This window comes from Fulmarus glacialis, unplaced genomic scaffold (genome assembly GCF_000690835.1).
Source record: "Fulmarus glacialis isolate BGI_N327 unplaced genomic scaffold, ASM69083v1 scaffold3973, whole genome shotgun sequence".
NCBI lineage: Eukaryota > Metazoa > Chordata > Aves > Procellariiformes > Procellariidae > Fulmarus > Fulmarus glacialis.
Genome location: NW_009203494.1, coordinates 50555 through 71180, shown reverse-complemented (window position 1 = coordinate 71180; position 20626 = coordinate 50555). Strand labels below are relative to the sequence as shown.

At 38.2% G+C, this 20626-nt stretch overlaps 1 protein-coding gene across 1 annotated transcript in view; it reads left to right on the top strand.

Annotated features, from left to right (window-relative positions):
• The first annotated feature begins 1464 nt into the window (after positions 1 to 1464).
• The window catches only part of LOC104074505 (rho GTPase-activating protein 8-like), a 57134-nt gene continuing 37972 nt past the window's right edge, over positions 1465 to 20626 (top strand). Inside the window, 4 exon segments of the mRNA XM_009574646.1 lie at positions 1465 to 1501; positions 4783 to 4920; positions 15246 to 15333; positions 18064 to 18195. Coding sequence (XP_009572941.1) covers positions 1465 to 1501; positions 4783 to 4920; positions 15246 to 15333; positions 18064 to 18195 — 395 coding nt within the window.

The window sequence follows — 20626 nt, the reverse complement described above, 5'->3', positions numbered from 1 at the left end:
TAGTACCTGGGAGCTGCTGTAGTCATATACTAGGATGCAAATTTGTTTTGCCTGTATAAACCAAAACCCAAAGGATAGGCTTTGCATTAGCCGGTTAGAGCCCGGCTCTAGTTCACACATGTAGTGACTGTGCTCACTCTAATGACTAATCCCTCCTCAGCAAAATGGGTAAGCATATGCTTATAATTAAGCAGATGTTTATTTGCTTTGTTGATGTGCATTTTATTTCTAGAAAACTACTTGTATATCCCTTCTCTGGTTTAAAAAAAAAAAAAAAAAAGGGGGGTTTCTAGCTTTCAGATTTGTGGGTCTGGAATAAACCTGTTTAACCTACTTAAGCTTTGGGACATGCAGGGTGGGCAGCAGCAAGCAGGCAGACTGTCTGGTCTTGTTTGGTTTTGGTCCAAAATAATTTCCCAGTTTCAGTGCTTTTTTAGTGCAGTACAATATCTAACTTCTTGGCAGAGGAGAACAACATGCTTGTATATGCCTTTTCTCAACAACCAAGCCATAAACGTGCCTGTTTTCTTTTTATTTAACATGGTATAAAGTAGGGGGTTTAAATTAAGTTAAAAGGAGAGTATGAAAAGCTCAATTCCTTTCTCACCTCCACACCTGAGTCTGGGTTTTTAATTGAAGGGAAGTACCTTTAAGGTACCTGAAGGGAAGTTCCTTTAATTGAAGGGAAGTACAGCCAATTTTTAATTGGGGCAGCTGCTTGGGGAAACAGATCTTCTAAATTGTATTCTTTGCTCCTGATGCTCACTTTGGGTGTGTTACTTGGTATTCTGCTTACAAAGCACTCCACAGAGTGTTTGACAAAAAGCAGTGATTACACACAGGAAGTAATGTTTTTTCAGTTTTTTATGTGTTAATGCTCACTTGAAATTTTCACGAAGCTCTTTTATGTGAAATGTGTGGTATAAAATGTTTCCTGTAATAAAACTTAAAACTGCTATAGAATAAGTGACTTCGGTGTGAGGGTATGGAATATATATCTTCTTCATCAGAGAAATAAAATCAAGAAAAAATTAAGTTGTATGTTGTTTTTGGAAGTGAATTAATCTGCAATTCTGATGTTTATCATTAAAAATGTGTAATATGTAAGTATTTTTAAAAAGAACGGCACCCCCCCAATAAAACCAGATCAGTTTGTTGAAATCTTGTTATTGTACATAGTTTTTCTTTTTTGGACCGCTGTTTTAAAGTACTTCTATAGTACTCTGTGTTGTAAGAAAATGGTGCCCAAATACAGATGAGCTGGTTCCTCAAAAATAATTGGGCAGTAGGATTTGGGGTATGGGGGTGGTGATTGTTTTCTTTTTATATCTGTATAGTGTGTAAAATATGCCACATTGTGATGACAGCTACTTTTGTTTATTTTTGTAGGATTGACCCAAGGACCATTTCTTCCTGCAAGAATCAGTTAGCAAGAACTGCATAGACTTGTTCCTAAGGGGAAACATGTCTGAGATTGACTATGAGAAGTTAGCTGAAATAGGTAAATGTTTTTTATTATACTTCAAATGGCATCTGTGTAGAGTTACAGGTGATTTAATAGAGCATCTTCAGTAAGTGAAAGGCTTCACCAACATTCTGTAATACTTCTTGGAGCAATCCAACATGAGTTACAGCCACTGTACTGATGTGTACCCTATTAAAGCCATTAGGGTTGAAGGTTACTTTAATACATGCAGCTTTTATGAATTATTGGTGGATGTTCCTAGTGCAATTCTAGGCTATTGGAATATACACCGTCATCACATATTGTGGCACAAATGGGAGTCATTACTCCAAACAGACAAGTATTGAATGAGCATAGAGATTGCTGTATTGCATGTTATCTCCAAAGATGTTACTCGAGCTGAGCAGTATGACCATGGCATTAGGGGCCTCATCATTTTGAAAGATCAAGTGTTACGTTTTTTTTCCCTTGAGTTTTTGAGGATGCCAGGCTGAACTCCAGAGCAAGAGTCTTCTGGGGCTTTTTTTTTCCTTTTTTTTCTTCCCCCACCACCTCAGTCTCCCTTTCCCTGACCCTCACCTTAGCTCTGATTTCTCCATGTCATCATGACTTTCAGCAGCAGCAGGCTGGCCTTTTTACTCCTAGGGCCTGATTCAAAATCCCACTGAAAGCAATTTTCCCCTCAGCCTTGGCAAGCTCTGGATCAGGCCTCTCGTGTTGTCTCCAAGCCTGGGTTGAACACTGATAACAGTGTGAGTAGTAACAGATGATCCTATGCTATAGCTCATGGAGCAGGGCAATAAACTCCTCTATCATTTGCAGGAGAAAAATGGAGCTGAGGTCTCCTTCAGTTTGGAACAATGAATCTTCTTTTTCATTTGTGTTTATTACAAAGCACCTCTTGAGCTCCAGTCCTCTTGCTCACACATTAAAAAACAAAAAAAAAAAAGGAAAAGGAAAAGAATATACAAAGAATTATCTTACTAGGCTAGGATTAACTAGCTTTTCAGTAGTTATGATTACTGTTGGGACTTCTTTAGTCCCTGTGAATAAGTGCAGTACAAATGGGCATGCATATTTACTTTGCTTCTCTAGTTCTTCGGCACATCTCAAAGCCAGATAGCTTGATATCTGTACTTTGTTACAAATCCTTACCCCTGCTTTTTGGAAACCTGTCTATTTTTATGCATAGTACAAAATAATTTTTTACAGAAGGAGTTAGCTTCTGCCTCTCTGTACCAAAGGGTGTAGTTAATATTGGTTATTTCTGTTGTGTTTAACTTGAATATACATTTCACTTTTAATAAAGCCTGTTAAGTTTCAGTGGATTATGGTGAATGGTTCCCAGCTCCTGCTTTACATCCCCATGGACTAGCATTTTCTATTTCTTTTTCTCTCTCCCCTTTGCAACTTTTTGTTACTTTAGGTGGTTACAGTGCTCAGACATGAAAAAAACCCCTAATAAACAAAATAGTGTTTTCCTTGTTCTGAGTTTTAACATGACATAAATATTTAAAAGAGGAAAAAAATGTGAAATTCATATACTGCATTTGTTTGTATTATTCTTCCCAGCTCTTGGTACAAAAACATTCTTTAAAGTGAAAGAATACTTTTCCAGTTAAGGTTAGTGTAGCTTTTTATATGTGATACACTTTTAAAGGGTAGAAAATATACACATTTTGGAGATGATAATAAGAATGTAAACTTTTTTGTGTGTATGAAGAGGACTCTAATGGTGTATTTCTAAAGGCAGATTTTTTTTTTCCTATAGGACTGCTGATTTATTTTCTGAGGAGGTTTTAATGTGAATGCAGACATAAAGAAATGTAAAACTAGTACACATGTTCCTGACTCCTCTTTGTCTTTGAGAAGCTCAGCCGCTAGTGGCATTTTTCATCCTTGTGAAATGCATTTTTGGTACAAATTACGTTAAAAATAAAAATGAGACCATAAAGCTTTCATGTGGCTGTTTATAGGATAGAAAGATACTGAGAAACTGTGAGTGGAAAGCATTCCAAAATACTTAGTAAGAGTTTTTCTCTAACACTTATTAGCTACTGGCACATAAATCTGGCTGAAATCAATACTTAATATATTCTCTCTGCCCTAGTGTGTCTTGCGTGGTGGTCAAGGCATATGAAATATGCAGATGGAAGGCAAAATATTCTTGAAGTACTTTTTAAAGTGAAACTAATAATGTTATAGATAGAACTGTTAATTCTACCTTACTAAAACTTGCATGATAAAAAGAGATGGATGATGTACAGCTGGTAGTGCACCTTATAAAAAGGTTAATTTTTCTCTTTACGTGTGCCTTTTCTTCTCTTAAGCCACCAAGACACTTGTGTGTTTGTGTGTCAATTTAATGTTATTCCCATCAGTTTTTAGAAAACATTCGTCTGAATGGTGTAAAAACATTAGTGACAGTAATTATCCCAGAATTTGTGTTCTTTTGGATATGTACTTAGGATCAGCTCTTTTTGAACCTTATAACAGTTTGGAAAAAACTTGGAAGAAAACCCTCAAAACAAAACCAAAAAAACCCTGGAACAAAAGCGATTGACCTTGTGTTGCTCATTTCAGTGCAGAGTAGATTTTAATTCTAGGATCTAGTCCAGAATCTACTGAAGTTGGGGGAAGGATGCCTATTGATTTTACTGGGCTTTTGAGCAGACTTTTACACCTTTGCTTGGCCTCTAGCTGGAGTATATGTTGGATGGACATTTGGCTGCCTTGCCTATTGCAAGTTCAGAAGGTTAAAGGATTTCAAGGAAACAGTGGATTTTGAGGGAGGTGAGATGGAGATTTGTTTGGACTTTGCTGCCTTTATGGAAAGTAATGAGTCTGCTCTCAGAAAGCGTTCACGTGGGGTGTTAATGTGGAGTAGCTGTCAACGCACTTGTTAGTGTACTGAAACGTTGACTTTGCCATTTGGACAACCGTGAAGTAAAAGACAAGAAGCTGTAGATGGATACAACAAGGAGATTGTGGGAGTGTAGGAAATGATGAACAATACCAGCAGTCGTGAATAGCAAGGTCACAGCTTGCCAGCTGTCCAGTCATTGTTGAGATTTTTGTGAGCATCGCAGCAGATAATAATCTTAAGGAGGATGTGGAGGTAGCTTTGAGGTATTAAAGGGTTGCCTTTCCCACACGTGACAAAGGGTAAAGAACAAGAAACTGATCTGAAACTGCCACAAATGGTGATAAATGTGTTTTTGTCAAACTGAGCTAAAATTCAACCCTTCAATAATGTATCAGAGGCAAAAGTTTTTCTTTGTTCATTAGCACTTAAGCATTCTTGCTTGCTCCTTTAGAACTGCAGAAAGATGAAGCGGAAGATGCACAGTCGGAACAGGAGGAAACATTTATTTCTCCACCACTCGAGGATCCTGAGTTAAACATCAATCACCCTTACTATGATGTTGCGAGACATGGCATCATCCAGTTAGCAGGTATGTTTGGAAAAATACTATGGCTTCATGCTTACTAGACCCCTTACCACATTTTTCTTACTGTACTCCTCAAGGTGATGCACAGGAATCATGTTGGTGCTTTCAGCCTTCATCCTGAAAAGCAGCTGAATAGTAATATGTGAACTCAGTGCTTTTCTGCAGATGAATTATGAGCCAAATATTTGAGCTTAATCTTGCTTTAAAGTATAACTGCAGCAATATATTATAATCTAAGGCCTAACTGTGGCTGTAACAGATCTGTACTTTATTTGTGATAAGCTGTTTTGTTTTGTGAATAACCTGAAGTGTTGTGTAGCCACATGTAATCATTTTTCTAGTCTGCCCTGGAAAGGGCATGCAACTGTGAAGAGATATGGGTCACTGTATAAAAACTAATAAAAGGCAAAAAGGAAATTGTTGACGTAAATGTTAACTGCATTTATCACCTGACTTTCTGTTGTGACATGGAGAAAAGCTATGGATACATAGCATATTTGAGTATGGAATCATTTAACAGTTACAGTTAATTATTTTTAAAACATTCTCGCAAGGTATAAGACAGGCAGGCATATTTATGATATAAAAGCACCTCTTTAGAGTATGCGTTGCATATTTTTTTCCCTTTTGACTTATTTTTGGCATCAATGTGCTTGTTAAAATAGCATTAATAATCAATCCTGAACTAAAGAAATGTATACAATAAGAAACAAATAGCGGTATTTAACACTGCTCATCTTAATGAAGTCTAAGATTGTGTTATATTGTGCACACTTTTTGTACCTCATACTTCAGTGAGCCTAGATTATGATTTTTCAGGAAAATGATGAACTCAGGTTGTACGTATGTACCTTCCTGAATTTGAGCCATGAACAGGGTGTCATCCAGGTGAATATGAACTTCAGCAAAACCAGTCCTCTAGTGAGGTATGATTGACCACGGCAGTGAAATCTGTGGTAGTTTGACTTCTGACTATAATGGGAGGAGAAATTTACCCGTAGTAACTTCTCTCCTTGAAGCTAGTTATACACAGGATAATAATTACCTTTCACCTTCTTCAAAACTACCCCCCCAACATAAGAGTCCAGTCTATAAACACGCGAATAACAGATTCACATTCTTGCGATTCAAAAGCTACTACCTGCTAACCCACTAGGATGTTTCTCACTCAAGCACCAGTTTTGGGATGGGGGAAATACCAAGATAGAAAAATTATTAATGAAACCATCGAAGTCAAACTGACAAAGTGTGAAGTAGACGTGTTAACAGACTGGATACACCAAAGTCACTATAACTGTCCACCTGAGAACCTCTCCCATCTGCTGTATTAGGCAGTGCTATATGATAATGCTATAAAAGAGATCTTCAAGACTTTTTTTTTTCCTCCTGCTGGTATACTCAATATCAAATTGTGATAGGCCATGCATTTGCTGCTTCAACTTCAGTCATGCACAGCTATTTAGTAAATGAATGTTGTTGCTCCTTGTTCTTCAATCACTCAAAACTGCCCTGGAAGTCATAAGCACTTGATATTTGTCTGGTTTAGCCGGTGTTAATTCTAAAGGGTCCTTGTGTGTTTATTTTCCTTGGAGGAACCATCGTCTTTTTTGCAGCTATGGGCAGAGCTACTGGGTGATGAGCTGAAACCCCTCAGTCTGTATTTAGACTAAGCTCATCTTCTCCATCCCTCCATAACTGGGGAAAAAGGGGACAAGTTGGCAATCTTACTGGTCAGTCAGGGAGAACTTACTAAGACATTCCCTGCTGAGTTAAAATAAATAAATAAATAAAAGTTTACTTACTACCAAGGCAAACAAAAGCTGTAACTTTCATAGTCTAAGAAGGACTCTGTCATTTGACTTGGAAGAGTTAAAATGGTGGGGGAGCTCAAAAAAGGGGAAAATTTTGGAATGAGAAGATGAAATATACTGGAACAGCTCCTTTTAAAAATTCATGCTTGTACTGATGGTGAAACAGAGTACACATGGTGGGGACAGAATGATAACCAGCCCGCCCCTTCCTGAGCAGTCCTGCCTGGCTTCGTCTTATGCATATGCCTTATTCCTATGTTAGAGAATGGGAATGTGCTTCAGTACAGTGGAGTGAAAGCCACAGTGTTTTTTGAAGAGACCTACCTGTAGCTTCCATAGTTTCATCTTGGAAATTGCTCCGTATTTAAACCAGGAGTTTAAATTCACCGGAGCAAATGGAGGTATTCACAAGATGAATCTTGGCTGAAATGTTGGATTATCTATGGTGGTTTTGTCCTTAATATTGCAGTCTTTTGTAGGGAATAAAGTCCCCTAGCCATTGTTTAAGCTCAGAAAAGAGTTGCTTTAGCTGCCATTTTAGTCAGAAATATATGATGGGATTTTGCCTGTCTACTGGACAATTTAAATGCGAAGCACAAGCCAGGCGTCTGCACCCTCTAAAGCGGCTCTGATGGTGGGATGTAAGAGGAGAACGTAGAGGTGTGCATATGAATGCAGAACACAGGGAACGTGAAATATGCTCTGAAGACATGCTTTACCTCCACAAAACAAGACCTCCCTATCCCCAGTATTAACTGGCATGGAGTCAGATCCAGTTTTCTGGATTTAGATTCAAGTGAGGAAGGGATAAGCTCTTCAGATCTCCTTCCCATCTTGGAAAAGGCCAGTCCCTTTTGAAACAAATATTTTTTAAATTATTTGTACCTAGTTTGTAATGGTTTTAATCACTTTGAATAAGACAAAGTATAATTTCAGTGTTCGGAATGGCTGTTTTAAAGCAATTCTGAAAGCTGTTCCTTCACTTTTAATTCTGTGATTGAAAGACAATGAGATGTATTGTTTGAAATGATTGAAGAAAAAGAAAGAATTTAGGTGAAAATATTTGCAGTAATTTATCCATCTCTTACAGTGATCTAGCTCCCAACAGTTAATTTAAAAAAAAAAAATGTAAAATTCCTTCCTGCTTCTCACAAATTAAAATGGCTTATATCTGCTTTCCATAACAATAGCTTTGACTATATGCAAAGGAGATTTTTTAAGCTGTATTCATACAGTGTGAAAATACAATTAATTAAATAAGAATAGAGGACATTTTAAAAAGATGTAAGCTTTAATAATTGTTTATTAATTACAGACTGATTTATGTCACAAATACCAATGTGCAGCTGACTACTCTAAGCATATGTAAATGGAACAGTGCTGCAGTGCTAGTTCTTTTTATTTCTATTTTGAAGGAGAAATTTCAATCTGTTGCCTAAAAAGAAACTCAAGATTATTTTCCTTTGTGGCAAAAAGGAAGGGACATATAAGCATATATGATGCATCAAGCTTCCTTATTTTCTGTAGTTTGCTTCTATAATATGATTGCTGACAACTTTTTGCAGTACCTTTTTTTGAATATGTGCTTATTTATTAGGACTCTCTCTCTCTGCTTGTGTTTTCATTAACTGCCAGTGACATCCTTTTATGTGGTAAACAAAACTTTTTAATGGAATCAAAGTCCAACATTGTTTTAAATCTGTATTTCCCTTCTTAGCCTTTTATTGCTTTTCTAGTTACATTTGAAGATTTCAGGTATCCAGCCTGGGTCTTTTCCTCAAGATCCAGTTGATTTCATGCTCCTTTCTGATTTTGAACCAGTGCATTAGAAACTGATTAGAATAGTATTATGTAGATCAGTCTGTGAAAGGTAAAGTTGTAATTTAGTTTTTGTAACATGTAAGGAGAAACTGTAGTGAATTACCTAATAAGACACAAGTCCTAATAATTTTCAGTCCATCTCGGTGACAGCTTTGCTACTTGCAGTACCTTCAGGAACAGATCTGTGGTCTGTAAATTGCAGTGCCACAGGAAAGAACTGGGTTTAAAGGTGATTTTTTTTCTTAAAATATTTACTTTGTTCATTTTTTTATTTCCAAAGGGTATTCCTGAAAATCAGTACCTCTGACATTTTTTCATGAGTACCCTTTTGGGGAAAACAACAAATCAACTGGAGAGACCTAAGACTTGGGCACTTTTCAAGAAGGAAGCTGAAGGCTCTGGTTCATAACCTTTGCAGCACAAGAGCAGATTTTAATGTGGGCTTTGCACTTTACAAAGCATGTCCTAACCATTTGGGTGTTGTCATGTTTTTCTCTCAATTGCTTTGAGAGGACCTCCAAAATAAAAGTTGATATCAGTGAAAAGTATTTTCTGCTCTAGTGAAGAGGGAACCTGCCTGAGTGATAGAAACATGGGTTCAAATCCTTTAGGCAGGAATTGAACTTGGGTTTTCCAAATTCTACATCAGTTTTCCTCTTGCTTCTTTCTCCAACTATTTTCTTCTCAGAATATGAAAGGAAATAAATCCTTATTTGCCACATTCCTCGCTTTGAACATCAGACTGTAAGTTATAGTGTCTTTTTTAAAGACAAAACTGAGTTAATTATATCAAAATATATGGATGTGCTTTCTTGTTGAATCTGAGAAAATATAACAGGTGTGCTTTAAACATCATTCAGTAGAGCAGCAGGCTTGCTAAAATAAATGATGGCTCAAAGTGCCAAATTCAAATGTGAATGTGAACTCAATTTTAGGTTCGTGTATCCTGATAATATACCACAAATCATTCTACACCCGAATATACCTTATTAAAAAGAAAAGCCTAGCACTATTTCCCCTTTACCAAGTAAATGTGAATTATATTCCCTTTCTGTTTGACTATTCTGCTGTTTTTTTGCTTTCCTTAAATTTTCTTTTATGCTTTCTGTGAATTATCAAAATACTTAGTTTTGCATCACTGAAAGCGGTTTTGATTTTCAGTGCCCATTTTAAGACTAGAGCATTGCTCTAGTCCAGAGAGTCAGCCAGATAGAACTGTTCTGACATTAGAGAGGTTAGCTTGAGGAGTGGCTTTAACTCACCCTTATTTCAACTTAATTTACATACTTTAAGAGGAGCACAGAAGAAATGTAAATAATTAATTACATCAAAAAGCAAGCTGTCCCTTTGCTTTCAGCTGATCTGAAAAAAACATGCTATGGCAAAGTATTTTTGTTAGACAAAATTTAAAAGAAAAAAAGGCTCATGGAAGAATCTTTGATGGGGTATCTTTGCTTTCTGAGGAGAATGAACAAGGTTCCTGATATAGGAAATCTCCCAAACGTTCTCTTATAGTCATTCCTATTTAGAAAGATATCTGAGCAGGTACTTAAGTTTAATTACAATTTTAGCACTTTCCAGAATTAGCCAGGTGCAGTACACGTGCAATCCTCTCACAGAAAGTTGGTTTCTAAATAAACAGGTAGACATGAGTGGAATCCAGAGGAATGAATGCAAAAAGGGACCTTTGTGAAATCAAAACGAGTTGACTTTTGGAATTTAGAGTTGGTGTCATTCACCGTATTTCCTTGGTGAATCCGGTCTCTGTCCCAAAGGATAAACATTACAGTAGAGATTTTAATACTTCATCTGTAAGCTGTCTAATATCCATTGTAATGTATTTTCATACAATCAGCCGAGATGATCAATGCCAGGAGAAAGAGGACTCAAATCTCTACAGCTAAAGGTGTAAGCTTCTCCTGCTAACGTTGAGACTCAGCTGTGTTAACTTGGCCGTGTATTTCTTAACTAAGAAGTTTGCCATTACGGATGGGCAGAGACCCATAGCGGATTAGTTGTGGGTGTATTTACTGTCCATTACTCAGCCTAGGCAAAACACAGAAGTTTCACGATGGCTTTTTTGCGACCCTGTATTTCCCTGAGTCGTAGAGAGTAGAGGCAGTTTGTCTCACCATTTAACATAGTGTAATTGAGGTTTAGGCTCATTTTCTCTAGTTTAAGTTCTATGAAAGAACCAAATATGTGAGCAAGTGTTCTCACTGTTGTGGCAAGTCCCGTGGATTTTGACCCTGCTTCTACTCTCACTGAAACCAACGGCAAAACTTCTGTTGACTTTAGGATCTCGCTTTGGTGTAATGTGATAATGACAAGCTTCAGTGAAGTAAAACGATATTTCACTTTTCACTTATGAAATAGTAATGTTTAGTATCATCAGAACAAAAGCTCTTAACAAGTCGTGCTAATCTTACAGCATTCAAAAGATCTCATTTGCAAATTGGAATGAGCCGTATCATTAGAAAAAAAACTTTTTATTTGCAAGAAGCAGTTAGGAAGTGCTGTGCCATCCAAATTCTTAATTAAAAGTAGAACAATCCCTTTTCCCCGTTGCCCTACCCTGCGTCTTACTGTAACTTTTTTTTTCCTATTGCAAAGTTTGATAGCAAAAGGGATGTATGATTCATGTCTGTTTCAGTGAAATCCAGACAAATAAAACCCCAGCAGATAGCTTGTGTTTTAATGTGCATAAATCTTATTCTGGACAGTGCGCTCTACACACCCCTCTTTACTCACCGAGCGCAGAGGAGGCGGCTGGCGTCGCTGGGCTGTGCTCCCAGGAGCCGCTCCGCGGCCAGCACAGCAGATAATCCTGAGGCTGCCTGGGAATCCGTCCGCGCAATAGCAAGTGCCTGATCCAAACGCAGGAGCCTCCTGCCCACAGGCGAGGGAAGTCTGTCAGACCTTTTCTGCGCATGAGGGTAGAATCAGAGCCAGCGACCTTTGAAAAGGCATAGGTAGGTGGCCAAAGGGGTGCGAGTGCCCAAGCAGTTAAGGCACTCAGTCTTTGAGAATGCCTCCTGAATATTTGGAGCTCAAAACCAGTGCAGAAAGGTAAGGGGAGGAGCACATTTTCCAGGGAGGGTAGAACAGAGGTTATCAGCTTTCGTCTGAAAGTGTTTGGTGCCGTTAGCCTATGAAATAAAGTAGGTTAATATGATACTACATTTTTTACCTGAAAGCGAAACGTCAAGGAGCAAAGCTGATATTGCACTTCTTTTTTGCTTTGTCCCCTGTAGAGAATGAGGCATCGTTCAGTTCTAACTTGTTTAAATCCAAGTAGTAGGGAAATACAGGTTTTATGGGATAAAAATACACACTGTTCTAAAAAATCTTGAAATTTCGGTCTTTGTTGAATGTGCAGATAACTGCCACTCACCCCTTTACCCTTCAAACTGCACTTTTGCATGTTTGGGTAAAAATCCTATCCTCAAGGTCATGGGATTCAAACTGTGTCGAACTGGGAAGCAAATGCTCTAGGCAATACGATGGGAATTTCCCGGGGTGCTCAGTCACAGCCCTTCTGGTGGAGGGCAAGGGAAGCCCGCTTCTGCTTTGATCAGCACTTGGTGTGTGATGTTAAAATTTGATGTTGTTCAAAACGTTATTGATGCCTATGAAGAAAGAACGGTCTCTTTCATTAACTGTCATCACTAAGGGGAAGCTGGCACTGCTTTAGTTAGTTTTTAATAGAGTGGAGGTTCTCTGTCACCTTTTCTGATTTGCTGTTGTTGCCTGTGTGGCACTGCGGGGTGGGAGAGTGAGGTGCTCTGCTCTGCTGGTAATTTTGAGAAAGTTTCTCTGCCTCAGTTTTCCCATTGTTGAAACCAGGCAATTATGGTTTTTTATGTTCTAAGTGTATCTGCAGTTTTTTATAAAGCTGGTTATTTTTTTCTGCCTTTTAATTCAAGCAGTCAAATGTGACCAATAGTAACAATTAGTGACTCATTTAGTAATTTAACTGGAAACCTTTCTTAGATTTATTTTGCTCATAAAAATGGTTGTCTCTAACAAATAAAATGTTCTACAGTGCATTGTAACACAGCAATTTTTTCACAAACAAGTCATGATTTAGAGAACAATCTTTTATTAATGTTTTAATTTAATTTTAGTACATCATTCATATTAATGCATGTCACATCATAATGCCTTTTTAAGTACTTTGAGAATATCAAATAAGACACTTAAAAATAACTTCAGGAAATAAAATTATGGTCTGTTTAAGAACAATATGCAGACATATCTGAGTACATATAACTGTAGTGTTGTGCATATTCTTCCTTTGGTGATGCTCAAGCACCTTATTTAACACAGGAGTCAGAATTTATTTTTAATGTGGGAAGAGGCACCAGGCCTTGTGAGATGAAAAAACACCTTTGAGAAATATAATAAAAATAAGCAGTCAGCCAAAAAGGAACAGGAAGAAAGAACCAGCCAACAGAGAAAGCTGTGTTTTGGAAGTCAAAACTACAGGACTAAAGTGATAATTGCCAAAAGTCAAGTTGAGTTAGGTCTTTAAAGGATATTAAAGCAAATAGCGAAAGGGTCTTCGGTTGTATAAATAAAAAGAGAAGGAGAGAAATTATCTTCTGTGAAATAAGAGTGGGGTGGACATCAGAGATAATCCACCTATAGCTGTCAAGCTAAATGAATATTTCAGCAAAGACAATGATGTTGATATTATTCAGAAATCTTTTAAGTCCTGTATGTGATGTTCATCTGCAATTTATTATCTAAGTCTTGTCATCCATGTTTAGGAAAGATGCATTCAGATTGGAGCTGCGTAGAAAATAGCTAGGTTGGGGAAGGGAAACTCTTAGAAGAGATAGAAGATCTAACTTGTTTATAAGGAGTAAAATGCAGGCTGAGAGGGGATGTGATTATTGGCTAGAGTGTCCTTCAGGCTGGTAAACAGTACAGAAGGAGAAGCGCTGCTTCAGCTGAGTGGTGTCTTTGTCACACGAACAAATTGGTACAAACTTGTTATGACTTCTAGAATTGAGAAAGCAAGTTGCTAGCTGTCAAAACAGTGAGCAGGAGGAGCAAGAAACAGAAACACCTAGCTGTTTTTTAAGATAGTGCTCAACAAATCAATGGAAGGATTATGTGTTGCAGTTCCTGGTCATAACATAGACTTGGAATTGATAATGCAGAAGATGTCTGCCAGTCCTTGTTCATACATGAACAGTCATTAAGTGTTAATCTCTCCTTCTTCCCTCCCTTTTTTCCTTCCACACCTAAACTGCAGTGGGTTTAAAAAGATGCTGTCCCATCGTGACCTCTGTAATTACTGTTGAGCACAATTAGGTAGGAACTGGACAAAGCTAATGCAGGACTTTTTTTCTTAGCGTGGAATCTGTCAGGTGAGGACAGCCACATCTTCCTGAGTTGAATGAAGGAAAGCATATTACTACGAGTGGTGGGTTTTCATGGAAAATGTGTGTTTGCAAATCTGAGAAATGTTCTGTTTGTTCAGATCAAGTAATTTGAACCAACATCAGTAATACAAATTAGAACAGCTTAAGAAGTGGTCTGAAGCTGTTCTACCCAGTTTTCTTAGAAATGCTCATATGATTTTATTTATTCGTTGAGTTACTCTGTTACAGGTTTAACTTCCCCCATTTTCTTTGCTTATTCATTACAGCTGCTTACTTAATTAGGGATGGGAGGGGAAAAACATAATGATGAAGAACGTCTAAAAAACCCCCAATTCTTAGCTTGATTGTACTCCTACTGATATCAATGCCAAACTTTGGTGTTTTAGTGGCAATAGAAGCAAGGATTAAATATCATTTAGTCTGAACATTGAAATTAGACCAAGAATGTCTAAAATACAAATTCAGTCTAAACATTTTCTGGGATTGTTTTAAAAGGAGTGGTATCTTTCATGTAGATATATGTTAAAATTGTAACACCTCCCAGTTTTCAGTGCCGAGTTACCTTCAGTATGCGCATGACTTAACCTCTGCGCCTGGCTTTCCGGATAGCGGAACTTGGCTGTGGGGTGGGCATGGCATGAACACAAACCTTGTGTATACAGGCAGTGTGGGTGAAGCCGTCATGAGTCAAAGAGTAAATGAACTTGAGTGCAGCGATACATGCTTTTCCAGAGGGACTAAGGGATGGACACTTAGAGATCTTCAGGTTATGAAAAGCATAGGTGTATGGCCTGCTTGTTGTGTTTTAAATGGGATCTGAGTGTAGCAGTGCTTTTGGAAAAGACTATCTGAGAAAGCTTAAGATGGTTAAAAAAGCAGATGCCCAAAGTGCTTGCAGGCATAGTGGTATTCTTATAAATTCGGGAAATAAGGCATGAAGAGTTTGAAAACATGCCACTTCCAAGACTACTAGGGAAAGCCTGTTTTCTTCCATGACTGAATGCTGCAGGACTTAAATGTTCCCTGCCAGGAGCTGAGCACTACCAACCACCTTTGAATAGGACTTTCTCAGCTGAGCTTCCTCATTTGCCCAGCAGCTGCTTCATTTCACTGCAGTGGTGGCCAAATTGCTTTCTGTAGGCAATGTGATTTGGTAGTAAAGTTTCACAGTGCGTTTTGAGTAACGATGGGAGATACAGAGGTAGCCCCAAATATCAGAAGGTACAAGCCATTCCTTCAGATCACTGAGGTCCCACTGCGTAAGTAAGTAAGTGTTGTCTTTACTAACTGTTTTGTTCACTAGGTGATGACAATTCTGGAAGGAAGGTGATTACCTTCAGTTGCTGCCGTATGCCCCCCTCCCATCAGCTCAATCACACCAGATTGCTGGAGTAAGTTTCTCTCAATCTCCTGCATGGACTACTTTACATTTTATATGTGAACTTCTATTAGCTTGTTTCCAGGTGAATGAGCTTTCAGGGAGGAGAAGCAGGAGGCAGGGAGTGAAATGAAAAAAGGATGTAAGACCTACTAGTGTTAATACCAAGTGAATGAGATGTGGATGAAACTGCCAGAGTTACTTCACCTGGAATCTTGACTAGAAGAAGCAATTCACTGTGTACTGAAATTAACTTTTTGTCTTGATTTTATTAACAAATTCTGATAGTATTTAAAAAATTGAATTTATTATGAGGATCAATGAAAGAGAAATTCTAGTATTTTAATGCTTTGTACATATGTTCTCATGAATAGCAGTGTTTGCCTTAATTTGCTGTACTTCATCTCCTAAATCACTCAGCAAGAGCGTTGTTTAGTTATTTACATCTTAGTGGGTTTCCTCTTTTATAAAAAGATCTGCATTACGTATGGTATATTATGCTTAACATTTTTATATGTATCTCACTTTGTAATGTTTGGTTTTTTTGTGTTAAAGGAGGTTGTGAATATGTAAAATCACAACGTTCTTCCTTATAAACTTGCTGCCCCAAGGTACCAGGACATGTTTCTGCCTTGTAGTTTGTCACTACAAGGAGATCTGTTCTGCCGTGAAAGTCCTGTCCTTATTAAGCCTATTTGGAGTTCTTGTACAGCCTCCGTTGCCAAAATGTTTGAGCACCTTTCAACCGTCAGTACCCACCACCTTTGGAAAGGACCGAAGTGCTGTTATCTCAACTTTTCAGAAACGGAGAGAGATTGGAAGACAGGTTATTTCAGAGATGTGTTTGAGACCATGTTGCTTCATTTGTATGCTCTTCACAGCTAGGGTATTTCCACAGCCTTAAGCCAAAGCTTCGGGTGTAGCTTAGAGGGAGTGTTAGTGCCTAGGAGGAAGAGCCTCACCAGTCAGCTCCTCACCTAGAGGAGCTACCTGCACCGATTAATAGGAAATGCCAAAGAAAGGAGTGTGACAAACCATGTTGCTACCGGATCTAAGAACCCTTCCTCAGTTCTGTGAGGAGGTGCCTTGATGAAACTAGGATTTCCAGCCCTCAGATTCTTCTGGACTTGAACTTACATGTTTTCCTGTATCTGAGCCCACATCAGATGCACTTGGAAAGTCTGTGCGAAGAGAACTGAAGGCAGGTGTCTGAATGTGAAGCTAGCAATCTAAATATCAAGTGATCTGCTTTTGAGTAGTTAGACCCAGATGTTGAGTTTTGAGGGAAAACTGCGGAGTAGGCCCAGATTGGTAGGTGTTTTCTGATGAAATCACTTAAAGAATTGATTTGGTAAAGCTTTTGTAATGTCCCTGCAATTCTGTTGCAGCCTTAGAACAGGTAGTGGACTGTACAAAAATACTGGTTATTTTATGCCCACAAAACTCTCTCAATTATTTTTAGAAGTACAAGCTTTCTGGATGCAATGTGCCAAGGATTTTACATGCTGTAAAATAAAACATGAGGCACTCTGTATGTAAGAATATCTGTTTAGATATATTGTAATTTCAAACTCTTTTTAAAGAAGTCTTGAATGACTGTTACTACTACTTCTTTCATTAAAATACCCTTAATACTTAAGTCAGGGATCAAAACAGCATTATATTAATTGAAGTGGCAGTCCTTGTCCCAGGCTGTTCACAGTCTAAGATTTACAGAATGCTGAGGGAATAAGCAGATAAATGAGACTGCGGGCATACAGTGTAACAGTGAAGTTACGTGCTTTTCCATGCTAAGGTGGATAGTCAAAGTGGCCTTGGTACTTGCAGATAGCCACAGCCTAATAAATGGCACATGGAACTATCTATTTTATTGAATGAAAATCGCTTACATACAATTAAGAGCGATAGCTGGGGCTCTGTCGCAGAATAATAAGATAGCATTGAGAATGACATGAGAAAGTTGAAATCTGACACAGCAAGAGATGAGGCCAGATTGTGCTCCTCCATCATTGCTTTATTTGAATCATTGAGCTGTGTAATAGGCCATACAGTGTTCTCAATTGTAGGAGAAAGGGAAGAGAAAAGCATCTTAAACTATACCGTTTAAGAATGAACACACAGAAATCTGCTTATAAAACATGCGGTATTATTTCAAGATGGGATAAGTAGTATAGTTCTTTAAATTAGTTTTAAGGGAAATGATCTATGAACACAGTCCCCACAATACAAACAAGGGAAAGACAAATATATTCAAGAAAACAGTTTACAGTAACAAGTTGTAATTGGCAGTAATTAGGGCTAATGGATTTTTCAAGAATTTAAAAAGTTTTAAATTGAGAGGAAAACCTAAGATTTATTCTTTATTATTTTGAAAAGTCAAAATGAATTTACGAAGACCAGAAGAAAGCAAAATAGAAGTCACTGTCAGTTAAAATGCATCTTTTTTAAAAATTTCTTGGAAAACACAGTACCATATTGTCTTCATCTTTTAGTGATTCTTGAGCACCATAGTTTTTGTAACTAAATACGTTCTTTCAAGTTTCAGGCTTTGCAGCGATGTGGAATTATTGGCAACACTGTCACTAGAGCAAGATGAACTTGTTAGATAAATACATTGAAGGAAACGTGAATTTGCATTCACTAGCATTCTGTTCAAAAATAGCACATTTTCTTTCTCAGTTACTGCTTTAAAAATCTCATCCAGTAAACTGTCTTAAAACTAAAATGTTATCTTTCTCCTCAGGTACTTAAAGTATACTCTGGACCAGTATGTAGAGAATGATTATACAGTTGTCTACTTTCACTATGGCCTGAAGAGTCTGAATAAACCATCTCTGAAATGGTTACAAACAGCCTACAAAGAATTTGACAGGAAGTATGTCTCCAAAATACTTGGTTTACTCTCATGGTTGTGTAATGCCTGTAACTAACTTCTGTGAAGGAAGCGGATCTTTACTGATCCGCCTGCAGCTAACTGAGTTCATTTTGCCATTGCAAATTCTTGTAATGATACTGGTGCTGTTGGTTCTCTTGTGTCTTCTGTGCAGTACTAAGGAACGGCCCGAGTGCTGCAGTGGTTTCCCAAAGGTATAAAAAGCCTTGGGACAAAACCAAGAGCCTTTGCCTTTTCTGTGCACTGTTTGACAAGACACCTTTTTAGTCATCATTCTTGATTATCTCACAGTTGTGTTTGAACCTTTTATCATCCCAAGGCTAGGTTGTATACAAAAAAGGAAAGATTAGTTTTTAACAGTCCGTGTCTCACAACCCTTGCGGTGTTCGCTGGTTGCTATATGTAAAGCCCCAAAGGGGCTGCTGTGCTCGTATGTACCTGACCTTTGGAGTAACAATGGCTGTGGCTCCTGGCTTCACGTTTTATTTGGTTAGGGTGCAGCTGAGGCCAAAGCTCCTAGATAAATAGCATTTTAATAGTGGAAACTAAAGTTCTGATGTTTATTTTCTGAAAATGCACGCTTGCTAGTGGAGCTGAAGTTCCTGTTGAAGTCAGTTACTCTTGTTTGCAAGTTGCTACTTGATCTACTTGTTTGTCAGTTGGCCTCAATATGGCAACGTGACTGAAAGCAAAAATATACACAAATGGCTCTTTCCTGATAGTGAAAGTGTATGTGCATGTGCATTTTGGGGGGATGGATCACACGTGTCTGACTTTTTTTCAATTTTGGAGCTAGAACAAGGAGCAAATCTCATAAAAGATGCCGTGAAAAAGATTATTGGGAGTTTCTAGACTAGACTGAGATACAAATTCCTGAGCATTTCACAGGACTGCACACCCTGCTTTGAAAATTGAAGTTGAGACGTGCACAACACCCTTTGGTGGTCTGGTGCTAGAGCTCAGACTCTTCTGAATCTCACCGAATAACCTCCTGAAACTCTAAAACCCATTAAGCGAGAAGATGAGGTTGTACATAGCAGCCCTCAGAGCTGCTGTGGGAAGCTGTCATCTGAAGCCTCTAACCGCTTTCATGAGATACTGCTCTCCACTCAGCAACAGACTGAGAAAGCTTTTTGGTTTTGCTAGTAGGCTTCTGAGTATGGTTAGTACAATGTATCTATTTTTTCTGGGACTGGGTAAGGGAGAAGAAAGGTAAAAGATCTCTTATATTTTGTCTTGGGTGAGAGATTTGGACTACAATACTGTTTTTTGCTGTGCACAGACAAGTCCTGAAAATAAAGCACTGTATGGAGTTAGAAGCCTACACTACCATACTGTCTTCCTTCTAGGGGAATCCCAAGCCAAATTTACAGTGGCTCTATGGGGAGAAGCAGTATAAAGGCAATATCTGCTTCAGTTTTGTTGCCTTCTGACATGCGTATGTCTCAAGTGCACAGTCACACTCGTTAATGCCAGAAATGTGTTTTCTCCGTTCCCCGACTCTGACCCAGAAAGCAGGACAACCAAAGAGGAACAGAGAAGCCCAGGTAGCTGGGCAAAACCAGGCAACTGTCTACCCCTCATTTTATTCACAGCTGGGACTTCTTAGCATACTGTCATTGAGAAGCTTAAAGCAGTTTTCACAGCCCAACATGTATGTTCCTCTGTACTAGCCAGAGGGGAAAAAAAAAATAGCACCTTTCAGACTTCTTCCGTGTGTGTTTTGGGGGTCAAAGAAAAGAGAGAACAAAGGACAGTACAAGGGACGATAGTAATTAGCTAGCATCATGAAAGCAAATGTTCAACAGGAATAGTTTCAAAAGAATAGATCTTTCTTTGAAGGTTTACAGCAGAGGCTTAGTCAAGGCTTGTGGGCATTTAGTTGTAATCTAGGAAAATTTGAAGTACGTAAACTTCCATGGAAGCAATGGCTTATTCCCATTGCTTCAAGGTACAAAACAAACTTAAAATGGAAACTTCAGTAAAGCAACTTAGGTGTTTTGCTTGTTAGGTTTTATTGTTGATTTTGGGTTCTTATCCACAGTGGTGCCAATTGCAAAGGGATAGTTGTTTGCTTGTGTATGATAGTGGCTTTGGGAAAACAATGCCTTTTCATTCAAAGATGTATGGGCCCAATTAAAACCCAAAAGGAAAAACTGTTGTTATTGCTGAGTTGGTCCCTTTTTCCCCCTCTTACCATAACCTGTTACAAGAAGGTTTTTCTCAGGAGTTCACGATCATTTTTTTCCATGATCAATGTTTTTCTAACAATGAATGGTGAACACCTGGGAGGGCCACTCCCTACTGGGAAGCAAACTTGGCAAAGTAATAAGCAACAATTTACATATAAAAGCAGGATATTTCATTATGCATTTCTGTTGTGTTTTAACCCCAGCCAGCAAATAAACCCCAC